At 68.0% G+C, this 13,916-nt stretch overlaps 1 protein-coding gene and 1 long non-coding RNA gene across 3 annotated transcripts in view; one reads left to right on the top strand and one right to left on the bottom strand.

Annotated features, from left to right (window-relative positions):
• The first annotated feature begins 1,982 nt into the window (after positions 1 to 1,982).
• On the top strand, positions 1,983 to 3,635 carry LOC127039750 (T-complex protein 1 subunit theta-like). The gene has a single exon (XM_050933607.1). It carries the CDS (start codon positions 1,983 to 1,985, stop codon positions 3,633 to 3,635), a length of 1,653 nt encoding a protein of 550 aa, XP_050789564.1.
• Positions 3,636 to 6,259: 2,624 nt separating this feature from the next.
• The window catches only part of LOC127039663 (uncharacterized), a 36,480-nt gene continuing 28,823 nt past the window's right edge, over positions 6,260 to 13,916 (bottom strand). For both annotated transcript variants that reach the window (XR_007771279.1, XR_007771278.1), the window contains exons 2-3: positions 8,610 to 8,671; positions 6,260 to 6,529 (exon numbers count right to left, since the gene is read on the bottom strand). This is a non-coding gene — a long non-coding RNA (uncharacterized LOC127039663). The remainder of the gene's footprint in view (positions 6,530 to 8,609; positions 8,672 to 13,916) is intronic.

Raw genomic sequence — 13,916 nt, forward strand, 5'->3', positions numbered from 1 at the left:
CATCCTTCCACATACACAGCTATCCATCCATCCGTCCGTCCCTCCGTCCGTCCCCATACACGCCATATAGCCACCCATCCGTCCCTGTACACACCACCCATCCATCCCCGAACATGCCATCCATCCATCCCCATACACAGCTATCCATCCCTCCATCCATCCATCCATCCATCCCCATACACAGCTATCCATCCGTCTGTCCGTCCGTCTGTCCCCATACACAGCTATCCATTCATCCATCCATCCATCCATCCATCCATCCGTCCATCCCCATACACGCCATATATCCACCCATCTGTCCCTGTACACACCACCCATCCGTCCCCAAACACGCCATCCATCCATCCCCATACACAGCTATCCTTCCATCCCTCCATCCCCGTACATGACATCTATCCATCCGTCCATCCTGGATTCTCCCGCTCCCTCCCCCTTTCAACTCCAGTAATCCTGCTTCCACCCTTGTCCCCCCCGCTGCCCCACCCAGTGCTGACCTCACTCCCGTTCCAGCCAATGGGCTCGCAGAACAGCTCTGGAGCGGAAGGCACCATTGTGACATCGCCCGTTTACGTACGGTTTGCAGCAGTCGGTTACCGGCCCCCCCCCCCCGGTGCCGGCAACACGAGCCCGGTCCGAGTCCCTCCCTCCCGCTCGCACCGTGAGCAGAGTCGGGCGGCGGGGACAGGCCCCTGCCCCATTCCCCGCCCCCCTGAGCCAGCCAGTCCCCGCCCTGGGGCCGGGTGGGAGCCGGCGCCCCCTAGAGGGGACAGGCCCCTGCCCCATTCCCTGCCCCCCTGAGCCAGCCAGTCCCTGCCCTGGGGCCGGGTGGGAGCCGGCGCCCCCTAGAGGGGACAGGCGCCTGCCCCATTCCCCACCCCCCTGAGCCAGCCAGTCCCTGCCCTGGGGCCGGGTGGGAGCCGGCGCCCCCTAGAGGGGACAGGCCCCTGCCCCATTCCCCGCCCCCCTGAGCCAGCCAGTCCCTGCCCTGGGGCCGGGTGGGAGCTGGCGCCCCCTAGAGGGGACAGGCCCCTGCCCCATTCCCCACCCCCCTGAGCCAGCCAGTCCCTGCCCTGGGGCCGGGTGGGAGCCGGCGCCCCCTAGAGGGGACAGGCCCCTGCCCCATTCCCTGCCCCCTTGAGCCAGCCAGTCCCTGCCCTGGGGCCGGGTGGGAGCCGGCGCCCCCTAGAGGGGACAGGCCCCTGCCCCATTCCCTGCCCCCCTGAGCCAGCCAGTCCCCGCCCTGGGGCCGGGTGGGAGCCAGCGCCCCCTAGAGGGGACAGGCCCCTGCCCCATTCCCCGCCCCCCTGAGCCAGCCAGTCCCCGCCCTGGGGCCGGGTGGGAGCCGGCGCCCCCTAGAGGGGACAGGCCCCTGCCCCATTCCCTGCCCCCCTGAGCCAGCCAGTCCCCGCCCTGGGGCCGGGTGGGAGCCGGCGCCCCCTAGAGGGGACAGGCCCCTGCCCCATTCCCTGCCCCCCTGAGCCAGCCAGTCCCCGCCCTGGGGCCGGGTGGGAGCCGGCGCCCCCTAGAGGGGACAGGCCCCTGCCCCATTCCCCGCCCCCCTGAGCCAGCCAGTCCCCGCCCTGGGGCCGGGTGGGAGCCGGCGCCCCCTAGAGGGGACAGGCCCCTGCCCCATTCCCCGCCCCCCTGAGCCAGCCAGTCCCTGCCCTGGGGCCGGGTGGGAGCTGGTGCCCCCTAGAGGGGACAGGCCCCTGCCCCATTCCCTGCCCCCCTGAGCCAGCCAGTCCCTGCCCTGGGGCCGGGTGGGAGCTGGCGCCCCCTAGAGGGGACAGGCCCCTGCCCCATTCCCCACCCCCCTGAGCCAGCCAGTCCCTGCCCTGGGGCCGGGTGGGAGCTGGCGCCCCCTAGAGGGGACAGGCCCTGCAGGTGGGAGCCGGTGCCCCCTAGAGGGGATGGGGCCCTGCCCCATTCCCTGCCCCAGCCAGTCGTAACGTGGCCATTGGTTGTCTCTCTCTCCTCAGGCCATGGCCGCCCATGTGCCCCTGCCCCCTGGCCTGCCCCAGCTGTTCAAAGCCGGCACCAGGTACTTCTCCGGCCTGCAGGAGTCGCTCTTCAGCCACATCACGGCCTGCCGGGCCCTGGCCCTGTGCCTGCGCACCTCCTACGGGCCGCAGGGCCGCAACAAACTGGTGATCACCCACCTGGGCAAGGCCCTGTGCACGGCCCACGCCGGCACCATCCTGCGGGAGCTGGAGCTGGAGAACCCGGTGGCCCGGATGCTGGGCGCGGCCAGCCAGGCCCAGGAGGAGGAGACAGGCGATGGGGCCAACGCCGTGCTGCTGCTGGCCGGGGCGCTGCTGGACAACGCCGAGAAGCTGCTGCGCGCCGGCCTGCCCGTGGCCGCCGTGCGGGATGGCTACGACGCGGCCTGCAAGGAAGCCGTGCGGCTGCTGCCCGGCCTGGCCTGCCACGTGCTAGCGGATCTCCGGGACCCGGACGGGGTGGCCTGGGCCCTGCGCGCCGCCGTGGGCAGCAAGCTCTTCGGCGACCAGGATTTCCTGGCCGGGCTGGTGGCTCGGTGCTGTGTGGCTGCGCTGAGCCCGGAAGGCGCCTTCGAACCCGACAACGTGTGCCTCTGCAAGGTGCCGGGGGGCGGCGTCACCAACTCCTGCCTGCTGGAGGGGATGGTCTTCTGCACGGAGGCTGAGAGCCGGGCACACCAGGCGCACGAGGCCCGGATTGCCGTGTACTGCTGCCCCTTCGCCCTGGCCCGCGGCGAGGCCAAGGGCACGGTGCTGTTCCAGGGGGCAGCGGAGATGCGGGCGTACGGCGACGCCGAGGAGGAGCTGCTGGGGCAGCGTGTCCGGGCCATTGCCGAGGAAGGGGCCGGCGTGGTGGTGGTGGGCGGGCGGGTGGACCCACTGGCCCTGCAGTACGCCGACCAGTTGGGGCTGATGGTGGTACGGCTTGGCTCCCGGCTGGAGCTGCAGCGCCTATGCCGGGCTGTGGGCGCCGTCCCGTTGGCCAGCCTGGTGCCCCCACCGCCCGGCACCATGGGGCACTGCCAGCGCGTCTACCTGAGCGAGATCGGGAGCACGGCCGTGGTGGTTTTCCACCAGGACGGTGGCGCCTGCCCTGTGGCCACCATCCTGCTGCGGGGGGCCACCGATGAGCTGCTCTGCAGCCTGGAGGAGGCGGTGACCGACGGGCTGAACACCTACAAGGCCCTGGTGAGTGACCGCCGGCTGCTGCCCGGCGCAGGGGCCGCGGAGATGGCCCTGGCCGTGCGGTTGGCCACGCTGGGCACCTACCTCCCCGGCCTGGAGCAGTACGGCATCCTGGAGTTCGCCCAGGCTCTGAAGACCCTGCCGGCGGCGCTGGCTGAGAACGCTGGGCTGCCGGTCAACGAGACCATGGCGGCGCTGGAGGCCCTGCACCAGCTGGGGACGGCCACCGCCGGCGTCCGGCCGGGCGAAGGGGGGGCTCCCACCATGGACGCCGCCCGGGAGGGCGTGCTGGACTCCTTGCTGGTCAAGGAGAGGGTCCTCCGCCTGGCGGCCCACACGGCCACCACCCTGCTGGGCGTCAGCCACATCCTAGTGGCCAAGAAGAGCGGGGGGCCTAAGGTCCGGGGGGAGAACCCCAACTGGGACCTGGAACCCGACGCCCTGGAGTGAGCCGCTGGCAAGGGAGAGGGTGCTGCCCCGCGGCCACATGGAACCGGGCCCCCGCCAGCCCTCTGGGCCCTGCCCCACATCCGCCCGTTGGCACCCCATTAAACAGCTTCTCACCGTGTTACACAGACTCTGCCCTCAGTCCTGCCCTCCTCCCTCCCCATCGCGCCAGGTGCTTCCCAGACCCCCCCAGCCGAGATCGGGGCCCCGTCGCGCCAGGTGCTGCACAGACCCCCTAGCACCTTCCAGAGGAGAGCGCCCCCTGCTGAGCCCCAACCCTGCTCCCTGCCCCACATCGCCCCCAGCGCCGCCCTGGGGTCAGTCCTGCCTGCCAGGGGAGAGCACCCCCTGCTGAGCCCCAACCCTGCTCACTGTCCCACAGCTCCCCCTAGCGCCACCCTGGGGCCAGCCCTGCCTGCCAGGGGAGAGCGCCCCCTACTGAGCCCCAACCCTGCTCCCTGCCCCACAGCGCCCCCTAGTGCTGCCCTGGGGCCAGCCCTGCCTGCCAGGGGAGAGCGCCCCCTGCTGATCTCCCCGCCCAGCTCCCTGCCCCACAGCGCCCCCTAGCACCACCCTGGGGCCAGCCCCGCCTGCCAGGGGAGAGCGCCCCCTGCTGCCCCCTGCCCCACTCCCTGCCCCACAGCGCCCCCTAGTGCCACCCTGGGGCCAGCCCTGCCTGCCAGGGGAGAGCGCCCCCTGCTGAGGCTCCAACCCCGCTCCCTGCCCCACAGCTCCCCCTAGCGCCACCCTGGGGCCAGCCCTGCCTGCCAGGGGAGAGCGCCCCCTGCTGATCTCCCTGCCCAGCTCCCTGCCCCACAGCGCCCCCAAGCGCCGCCCTGGGGCCAGCCCTGCCTGCCAGGGGAGAGCGCCCCCTGCTGCCCCCTGCTGAGCCCCCCGCCCTGCTCCCTGCCCCACAGCGCCCCCTAGCGCCGCCCTGGGGCCAACCCTGCCTGCCAGGGGAGAGCGCCCCCTGCTGATCTCCCCGCCCAGCTCCCTGCCCCACAGCGCCCCCTAGCACCACTCTGGGGCCAGCCCTGCCAGCCAGGGGAGAGCGCTCACTGCCGAGCCCCCGCCCCACTCACTGCCCCACAGCGCCCCCTAGCACCGCCCTGGGGCCAGCCCCGCCTGCCAGGGGAGAGTGCCCCCTGCTGCCCCCTGCCCCACTCCCTGCCCCACAGCGCCCCCTAGTGCCACCCTGGGGCCAGCCCTGCCTGCCAGGGGAGAGCGCCCCCTGCTGAGCCCCCGCCCCACTCACTGCCCCACAGCGCCCCCTAACACCGTCCTGGGGCCAGCCCTGCCTGCCAGGGGAGAGCGCCCCCTGCTGAGCCCCCACCCCACTCACTGCCCCACAGCGCCCTCTAGCGCTGCCCTGGGGCCAGCCCCGCCTGCCAGGGGAGAGCGCCCCCTGCTGCCCCCTGCCCCACTCCCTGCCCCACAGCGCCCCCTGGTGCCACCCTGGGGCCAGCCCACTGCCAGGGGAGAGCGCCCCCTGCTGAGCCCCAGCCCTGTTCCGTGCCCCACAGCGCCCCCAGCGCTGCATCAGGCGTAGGGTCGCTCTCCTCTCACTGTCTGTGCAGGGACCTGGTTCTCACTCCAGTTTCCAGACCCAGTGACTCCACTCGGCCTCCCCGCAGCCCCCACCAGACGGGCTGGTCCTGCTCCGCTCGCCTGCCGGCAGCGCAGGAATCCAGCGACCCGGCCGTGCCGCTGGGCCAGGATCTCCACGTGGGCATCCACCGCGGGCCCAGCCGCCAGAGCCTGAGCGTCCCCAAGCTACCGTGCCAGCCCCCTCCCCCGTCGCGTCTGCCAGCCCGGCTTGTCCACCCCACCGCTGCACATAGGGCAGAACCAGCTCCATGTCAGAGATGGGGAAACTGAGGCACGTCAAGGGAACTAGAGAGGGCCAGGCTGATGGGGGCGGGGGAGGAGGGGCTGAGCGGATTCTCCGGGGGCCTTAATTAAGCCCAGGTGGGAGAAGTGCCTTTGATTGCATTTCCATTTAAACCAGCACTAATGACACTTCCCTTCCCTGCGCCTAGGCCCAGCCTCCCGCCTCCCTGCCGCAGCTAAGTAGGGGGGGCAGGTGACACTCTGTCTCTATCCCCTCACGCACCCATCCCCCCCCACCCATGCCCCCCTCTTGCCCAAGCCAATCCTACCCCAAATCTTGGGAGGTTCCCTTCCCCAGCCCCGGCACCGTAACTATAACAACGCGGACCGGGGGGCCGCCAGGGGCTGGGGGGAGGCTGGGTCTGGCCGAGTTAAACATTGACAGCTGGGAAAGGTCAGGTCCCCGCGGGGGCAGATGCCAGGGTCGCCCTGCCCAGCTACGAGCCGACCCCCCCTCCAGCTCCGCGCCATGGGGGGCCCTGGGAGCCGGCCTGTGCCAGCCCAGTCGTCAATGTTTAACTTCTGCGCCGGGCCCTTGCCGGCCCCCTGCCTCCTCGAGGAGTGGGTGGGGGGGTCAGCGGTGGGGGGGGCGGGATGTGCCAGGCTGCAGGGAGGGGGCAAAGACATGAATCCCCAACATCTTGCCTTAGACTGAACACTGGGGTCAGTGCCAATGGCTGCCGGTGCCCCTCAGTCCCGACCCGCAGCCCTCCTGCTAGCCCCACCCCGCCCCCCCAGCTCTGCTGGTGCCCCTCACTCCCGACCCACAGCCCCTGCTAGCCCAGCCCTGCCCCCCCAGCTCTGCTGGTGCCCCTCACTTCCAACCTGCAGCCCCTGCTAGCTCAGTCCTGCCCCCCAGCTCTGCCGGTGCCCCTCACTCCCGACCTGCAGCCCCTGCTAGCCCAGCCCTGCCCCCCCAGCTCTGCCGGTGCCCCTCACTCCCGACCTGCAGCCCCTGCTAGCCCAGCCCTGCCCCCCCAGCTCTGCCGGTGCCCCTCACTCCCGACCTGCAGCCCCTGCTAGCCCAGTCCTATCCCCCCAGCTCTGCCGGTGCCCCTCACTCCCGACCTGCAGCCCCTGCTAGCCCAGCCCTGCCCCCCCAGCTCTGCCGGTGCCCCTCACTCCCGACCTGCAGCCCCTGCTAGCCCAGCCCTATCCCCCCAGCTCTGCCGGTGCCCCTCACTCCCGACCTGCAGCCCCTGCTAGCCCAGTCCTGCCCCCCAGCTCTGCCGGTGCCCCTCACTCCCGACCTGCAGCCCCTGCTAGCCCAGTCCTGCACCCCCAGCTCTGCCGGTGCCCCTCACTCCCGACCCGCAGCCCCTGCTAGTCCAGCCCTGCCCCATCAGCCCTGCCGATGCCCCTTACTCTTCACCTGCAGCCCCTGCTAGCCCAGCCCTATCTCCCCAGCTCTGCCGGTGCCCCTCACTCCCGACCCGCAGCCCCTGCTAGTCCAGCCCTGCCCCATCAGCCCTGCCGATGCCCCTTACTCTTCACCTGCAGCCCCTGCTAGCCCAGCCCTATCCCCCCAGCTCTGCCGGTGCCCCTCACTCCCGACCTGCAGCCCCTGCTAGCCCAGCCCTGCCCCCCCAGCTCTGCCGGTGCCCCTCACTCCCGACCTGCAGCCCCTGCTAGCCCAGCCCTATCCCCCCAGCTCTGCCGGTGCCCCTCACTCCCGACCTGCAGCCCCTGCTAGCCCGGCCCTGCCCCCCCAGCTCTGCTAGTGCCCCTCACTCCCGACCTGCAGCCCCTGCTAGCCCAGTCCTGCCCCCCCAGCTCTGCCAGTGCCCCTCACTCCCAACCTGCAGCCCCTGCTAGCCCAGTCCTGCACCCCCAGCTCTGCCGGTGCCCCTCACTCCCGACCCGCAGCCCCTGCTAGTCCAGCCCTGCCCCATCAGCCCTGCCGATGCCCCTTACTCCTGACCCACAGCCCCCTGGATGCCCAGAACTGCCCCCCGAGCCCTGCCGGTGCCCCTCACTTCCGACCCGCAGCCCCTGCCCCCCCAGCTCTGCCGATACCTCTCACTCCCGACCCACAGCCCCCTGCGTGTTCAACCCTGGGCTCCCCGAATGGCTCTGTCTCTCCCCCACAGTTCAGCTCAGGATCGGCCGGGACGTGTGGGGGTGGCTGGAACCGGCTGGCTCACAGGAGGGGGCCTGTCTGTGGGGATGTGTGGGGCCTGGGGGGGCAGGGAGGTGCTGGTCTCACTCCTTTCCCAACAGCAGGGAGGGAACCCAGGAGTCCTGGTTCCCAGCGCAGGCAGGCCCAGTCACGGGGGCGGGTTGGGCCGGTCTCTGGTTTCCAGATGATTTATCCCCTTCTTAATGAAGCCGGATTCCAGCCGTCGCCTGGGATCTCACCACGACGGGGGGTGGCGGGGGGGGAGGACTGTCAAGGAGAGACCCCCCCCAGGCCCTCCACAGCCCCCTCCAACATCCCCCTCCTCCGCCAGCCCCCCCAGGCCCCTCCGGCTGCCTCTTGTTCACACTCGCTAGGTTCTGCATCGCTTTGTGACACCTCTCCTGACGCCTTCAGAGACACCTCCAGCCCCCCCTGCCTCCACCTGCTCCCTCCCCCCACCCCCTGCTCCCCCCATATCCCCCACCCCTTGCCTTCTCAGTCAGCCCTCTCCCCACTGCCCCCCTCCCTGCGCAGTCACCCCCTTCCTCCCCATTACCCTGTGGGATCCCCCCAGCTCTGCTGATGCCCCTCACTCCCAACCCGCAGCCCCTGCCAGCCCAGCCCTGCCCCCTAGCTCTGCTGATGCCCCTCACTCCCGACCTGCAGCCCCTGCTAGCCCAGTCCTGCTCCCCGCAGCTGTGCCAGTGCCCTCACTCCCGACCTGCAGCCCCTGCTAGCCCAGTCCTGCTCCCTGCAGCTCTGCCGGTGCCCCTCACTCCCGACCTGCAGCCCCTGCTAGCCCAGTCCTGCTCCCTGCAGCTCTGCCGGTGCCCCTCACTCCTGACCTGCAGCCCTGCTATCCCAGCCCTGCCCCCCTCAGCTCTGCTGATGCCCCTCACTCCCGACCTGCAGCCCCTGCTAGCCCAGTCCTGCTCCCTGCAGCTGTGCCAGTGCCCCTCACTCCTGACCCGCAGCCCCTGCTAGCCCAGCCCTGCCCCCCCCAGCTCTGCCGGTGCCCCTCACTCCCGACCTGCAGCCCCTGCTAGCCCAGCCCTGCTCCCCGCAGCTGTGCCAGTGCCCTCACTCCCGACCTGCAGCCCGTGCTAGCCCAGCCGTGCCCCCCCAGCTCTGCCGGTGCCCCTCACTCCCGACCTGCAGCCCCTGCTAGCCCAGCCCTGCCCCCTAGCTCTGCCGGTGCCCCTCACTCCCGACCTGCAGCCCCTGCCAGCCCAGCCCTGCTCCCCGCAGCTGTGCCAGTGCCCTCACTCCCGACCTGCAGCCCCCTCGCACACCCATCCCCGTCTTTCCCAGCCCCCCGCCCTGGTGCCGGGCTGGCCCGGGAGTGTGGGAAGCCGGGGACATTTGCAGCCAGCCCCCACCGCCCCCCGCACGTGATTGATGGGGATTTTTAATTAAAACTCGATATTTTCTCGTCTCTATTAAATGTCTGTTTCTAGGGAACTCCCCCGCCCCCCGCCCCCCGCAGTCTGACAGAGCCGGGCCTGGCTTCTCTCGCCCTGTTTGCCGAGAGCACAGCTGGGACTAATGTCCCCCCCGCAAACCCCCCTGGCCCCGGCTGCAGCTGGGACACTACAAAGAACACATGGGGCCTGTCCCCTCTGGGGGGCGCCGGCTCCCACCCGGCCCCAGGGCAGGGACTGGCTGGCTCAGGGGGGCGGGGAATGGGGCAGGGGCCTGTCCCCTCTAGGGGGCGCCGGCTCCCACCTGGCCCCAGGGCAGGGACTGGCTGGCTCAGGGGGCAGGGAATGGGGCAGGGGCCTGTCCTCTCTTGGGGTCGCCGGCTCGTATCCCCAAAAGTGAGCTGCTGGCAGGGGTTGAGGGGCATTGGGGGTAGGAGATCGTGGGGGCAGGAGGGGGTGGTAGGTTATGGGGGGGGTAGAGGGGGAGCTGGCTGCCGGGGAGGGGGTGGGGTTTGGGGAGCTCATGGCTGCGGGGGCGCCAGGGAAGCTGGCAGGATGATGGGGCAAAGGGCGGGGGGGCCTGACACCCCGCGGGAACAAGAGACACCGAGGGCCAGATGTGCACCTGCCTCCGAGGGAAGGGGCTGTCGCCAGCCGAGACCCCTCCCCAGCCTCCAGCTGGGACCCCCTCGCCCCCATCGCCAACCAGGACCCCTCCCCCCCGCCAGCCAGGACCCCTCCCCCTCGCCAGCCGGGACCCCTCCCCCCCGCCTGCCAAGGCCTCCTGCCCCCCCCCCCACAATGCTGCATGGCCCATAACATCTGATCCTGATCCCTTACCCCGACCCCTAACCTTTAAGCCTGACCTCTGACCTCAAGCCCTAACCCTAACATCAGAGCCCAGCCCCCTAACCTCTGACCCCAGCCCCTAACCGCAGACCCCTAACCTCTAAGCCCCACCCCAACTGCTGACCCCGATCCCTAACCCCAATTCTTAACCTCTATCCATAACCTCTGACCCCAACCCCATACCCCAATCTCGAACCCTGCCCTCCAACACCTAACCTCCGACCCCAGCCGTAATCTGTGACCCCTAACCTGTGACCCCACTCCCTAACCCCAACCTCGGATCCCGACCCCTAATCTTTAACCTTGGCCACAACCCGACCCCCAATTTCTAACCCTGACCTCTGACCTCAGCCCTGACCCAACTCATCACCTCTAACCCTGTCCATAACCCTGACCCATATCCCCTCCCCCAACCCCAGCCCTGCCCCGAACCCCCCACTTCCCCCCATCCCCAGTGTGAGACCCTTGTCCCCCAGCCCCCGCCTGGGGCAGCCAAGACCCCACCCCCAACTCCATGAGTTCAGGTCCCCCCAGGCCACGCCGCGGGGCTCAGCCGCTGCTCCCCACCTGGGTGCCCCCCCCAGGGCCCACAGGAGATCACAGCTCACTCCTGCCCCCCTGCTGCACCCCACTGAGCACCTGGACACAACCGGCCCCAGCCCCCACTTCCGTCCCGGAGCCGGGGAGAGAACCCAGGAGTCCTGGCTCCCAGCCCCCCCTGCTCTAACCACCAGCCCCCACTCCCCTCCCAGAGCCGGGGAGAGAACCCAGGAGTCCTGGCTCCCAGCCCCCCCTGCTCTAACCACCAGCCCCCACTCCCCTCCCAGAGCTGGGCAGAGAACCCAGGCGTCCAGGCTCCCAGCCCCGCTGCTCTAACCCACCAGCCCCCACTTCCCTCCCCTCCCATCCCCGAGCTGGGGAGAGAACCCAGGAGTCCTGGCTCCCAGCACCCCCTGCTCTAACCCCCCAGCCCCCACTCCCCTCCCAGGAGTCTGGGCTGTCTGCACAGGGCGGGGGGGGGGGGGCTGGTGCCTACAGGCCGCTTTACTTGGCAGTAGACAAACATGACCTAATTCGGGACTGACCCCAGGCGACCCCCAGCTGGCAGTGCGGCCCTGGGGCTTGATGAGCTAATAGCTCGTCCCTCGTTAGCTGCACACACACCCCACTCTGGGCCCCCCACATCGCTCTTTTGAGGGTTGGCGGGGGGTGGGCGGGAACATGTGGTTTAGAACAGGGACAGCTAAGTGCCAGGACTCCTGGGTTCTCTCCCCGGCTCTGGGACGGGGAGTGGGGGCTGGTGGGTTAGAGTAGGGGGGGCTGGGAGCCAGGACTCCTGGGTTCTCTCCTGGCTCTGGGAGGGGAGTGGGGGCTGGTGGTTAGAGCAGGGGGGTCTGGGAGCCAGGACTCCTGGGTTCTCTCCCCAGCTCTGGGAGGGGAGTGGAGGCTGGTGGGTTAGAGCAGGGTGGGGGCTGGGAGCCAGGACTCCTGGGTTCTCTCCCTGGCTCTGGGAGGGGAGTCGGGGCTGGTGGTTAGAGCAGGGGGGGCTGGGAGCCAGGACTCCTGGGTTCTCTCCCCAGCTCTGGGAGGGGAGTGGGGGCTGGTGGGTTAGAGCAGGGGGGCTGGGAGCCAGGACTCCTGGGTTCTCTCCCCGGCTCTGGGAGGGGAGTGGGGGCTGGTGGTTGGGGGCAGGAGCCAGAACACCTGGGTTCTGTTCCAAGTCACTCTCCACCCCCCCATCCCCGACCTGAGACCTGATCTTAACCACCCCCCCTCAAGGGGAACACCTCACCCCCGAGCTGCCCGTCCCCGGCCCCCCACCCCCACCGTCGCTTCTGCAGCTACTTCTGCCGCTAACCACGTTGCATGAGGCCGTTATGTGAACGGATCTGACAGCAGCCGGTGCCCACCCCCACCTCCTGCCCCCCCAGGGCAGAGTCTGTCCCATGCACCATGGATCTAATGAGGCTTCTCACCCCACCCCCACCTCGCATGCAGCCCCTCTGGTGTTGGGGGAGGGGGGTGGCAGAGGCCTGGATTTCGGCTGCTGCGGCCTGGCTTAGATCAGCTGGGAACAGAGACAGCCCCCCCCCCGCCCCCCTGTCACATCCAGGGCCCTTGTCAGGGTGAGGCAGAGACAGGGACATGGGAGGTTATTTCGGGGGAGAGAGACACCAGGAAAAATGCACCAAGGAAGGCAGAGTGACGGGGGAAATGGGGCAGGGGCCTGTCCCCTCTAGGGGGTGCCAGCTCCCATCCGGCCCCACGGCGAGGACTGGCTGGCTCAGGGGGGCAGGGAATGGGACATGAGAACTTTTTTCCTTCGGGTGCTCCAGCAGTGATCCGGCCCCAGGTGCCCCCCAAACTAGGGATATGAATCAGTGAATATTCCCCCCACGCTGAGAGAAAGGTGGGAGTGTGTGGGGCTAGAGAGATAGAGCAATGGGAGTAGATAGGAGACAGATAGAAGGTGCGAAGGGGACTAGACAGACTGACAGAGGGTGTGAATGGGAATAGACAGGCAGGCAGAGGGTGCGAACGGGAATAGACCGACAGACAGACAGGCAGGCAGAGCATGCAAATGGGAATTGACAGGCAGACAGACAGAGGGTGAGACCAGGAATAGACCGAGAGACAGACAGGCAGAGGGTGCGAATGGGAATAGACCAACTGACAAGCAGAGGGTGCGAACGAGAATAGACGGACAGACAGACAGAGGGTATGAACGGGAATAGACAAGACAGACAGACAGGCAGAGCGTGCAAACAGGAATTGACAGGCAGAGGGTGCGAACGGGAATAGACAGATAGACAGACAGGTAGAGGGTGAGACCGGGAATAGACCGACAGACAGACAGGCAGAGGGTACAAACGGGAATAGACAAGACAGACAGACAGGCAGAGCGTGCAAACAGGAATTGACAGGCAGACAAACATGGTGCGAACGGAAATAGACAGACAGACAGAGGGTGCGAACGGGAATAGACCGACATACAAACAGGCAGAGCGTGCGAATGGGAATAGACAGATAGACAGACAGAGGGTGCGAACGGGAATAGACCGACACACAAACAGGCAGAGCGTGCGAATGGGAATAGACAGATAGACAGACAGACAGACAGAGGGTGCGAACGGGAATAGACCAACACACAAACAGGCAGAGCGTGCGAATGGGAATAGACAGATAGACAGACAGACAGAGGGTGCGAACGGGAATAGACCGACACAAAAACAGACAGAGCGTGCGAATGGGAATAGACAGATAGACAGACAGACAGAGGGTGCGAACGGGAATAGACCAAGAGACAAGTAGAGGGTGAGACCGGGAATAGACCGATACACAAACAGGCAGAGCGTGCGAATGGGAATAGACAGATAGACAGACAGACAGAGGGTGCGAACGGGAATAGACCAAGAGACAAGTAGAGGGTGAGACCGTGAATAGACCGACACACAAACAGGCAGAGCGTGCGAACGGGAATAGACAGATAGACAGACAGACAGAGGGTGCGAACGGGAATAGACCAAGAGACAAGTAGAGGGTGAGACCGGGAATAGCCAGACAGAGGGTGCGAATGGGAATAGACAGATAGACAGACAGAGGGTGCGAACGGGAATAGACCGACACACAAACAGGCAGAGCGTGCGAATGGGAATAGACAGATAGACAGACAGACAGAGGGTGCGAACGGGAATAGACCGACACACAAACAGGCAGAGCGTGCGAATGGGAATAGACAGATAGACAGACAGACAGAGGGTGCGAACGGGAATAGACCAAGAGACAAGTAGAGGGTGAGACCGGGAATAGCCAGACAGAGGGTGCGAATGGGAATAGACAGATAGACAGACAGAGGGTGCGAACGGGAATAGACCGACACACAAACAGGCAGAGCGTGCGAATGGGAATAGACAGATAGACAGACAGACAGAGGGTGCGAACGGGAATAGACCGAAACACAAACAGGCAGAGCGTGCGAATGGGAATAGACAGATAGACAGACAG

The sequence above is a fragment of the Gopherus flavomarginatus genome, chromosome 23 (genome assembly GCF_025201925.1).
Source record: "Gopherus flavomarginatus isolate rGopFla2 chromosome 23, rGopFla2.mat.asm, whole genome shotgun sequence".
NCBI lineage: Eukaryota > Metazoa > Chordata > Testudines > Testudinidae > Gopherus > Gopherus flavomarginatus.

Coding starts and splice junctions, on each gene's coding strand:
- LOC127039750 (XM_050933607.1), top strand. CDS start 1,983: ATGGCCGCCCATGTGCCCCTGCCCCCTGGCCTGCCCCAGCTGTTCAAA.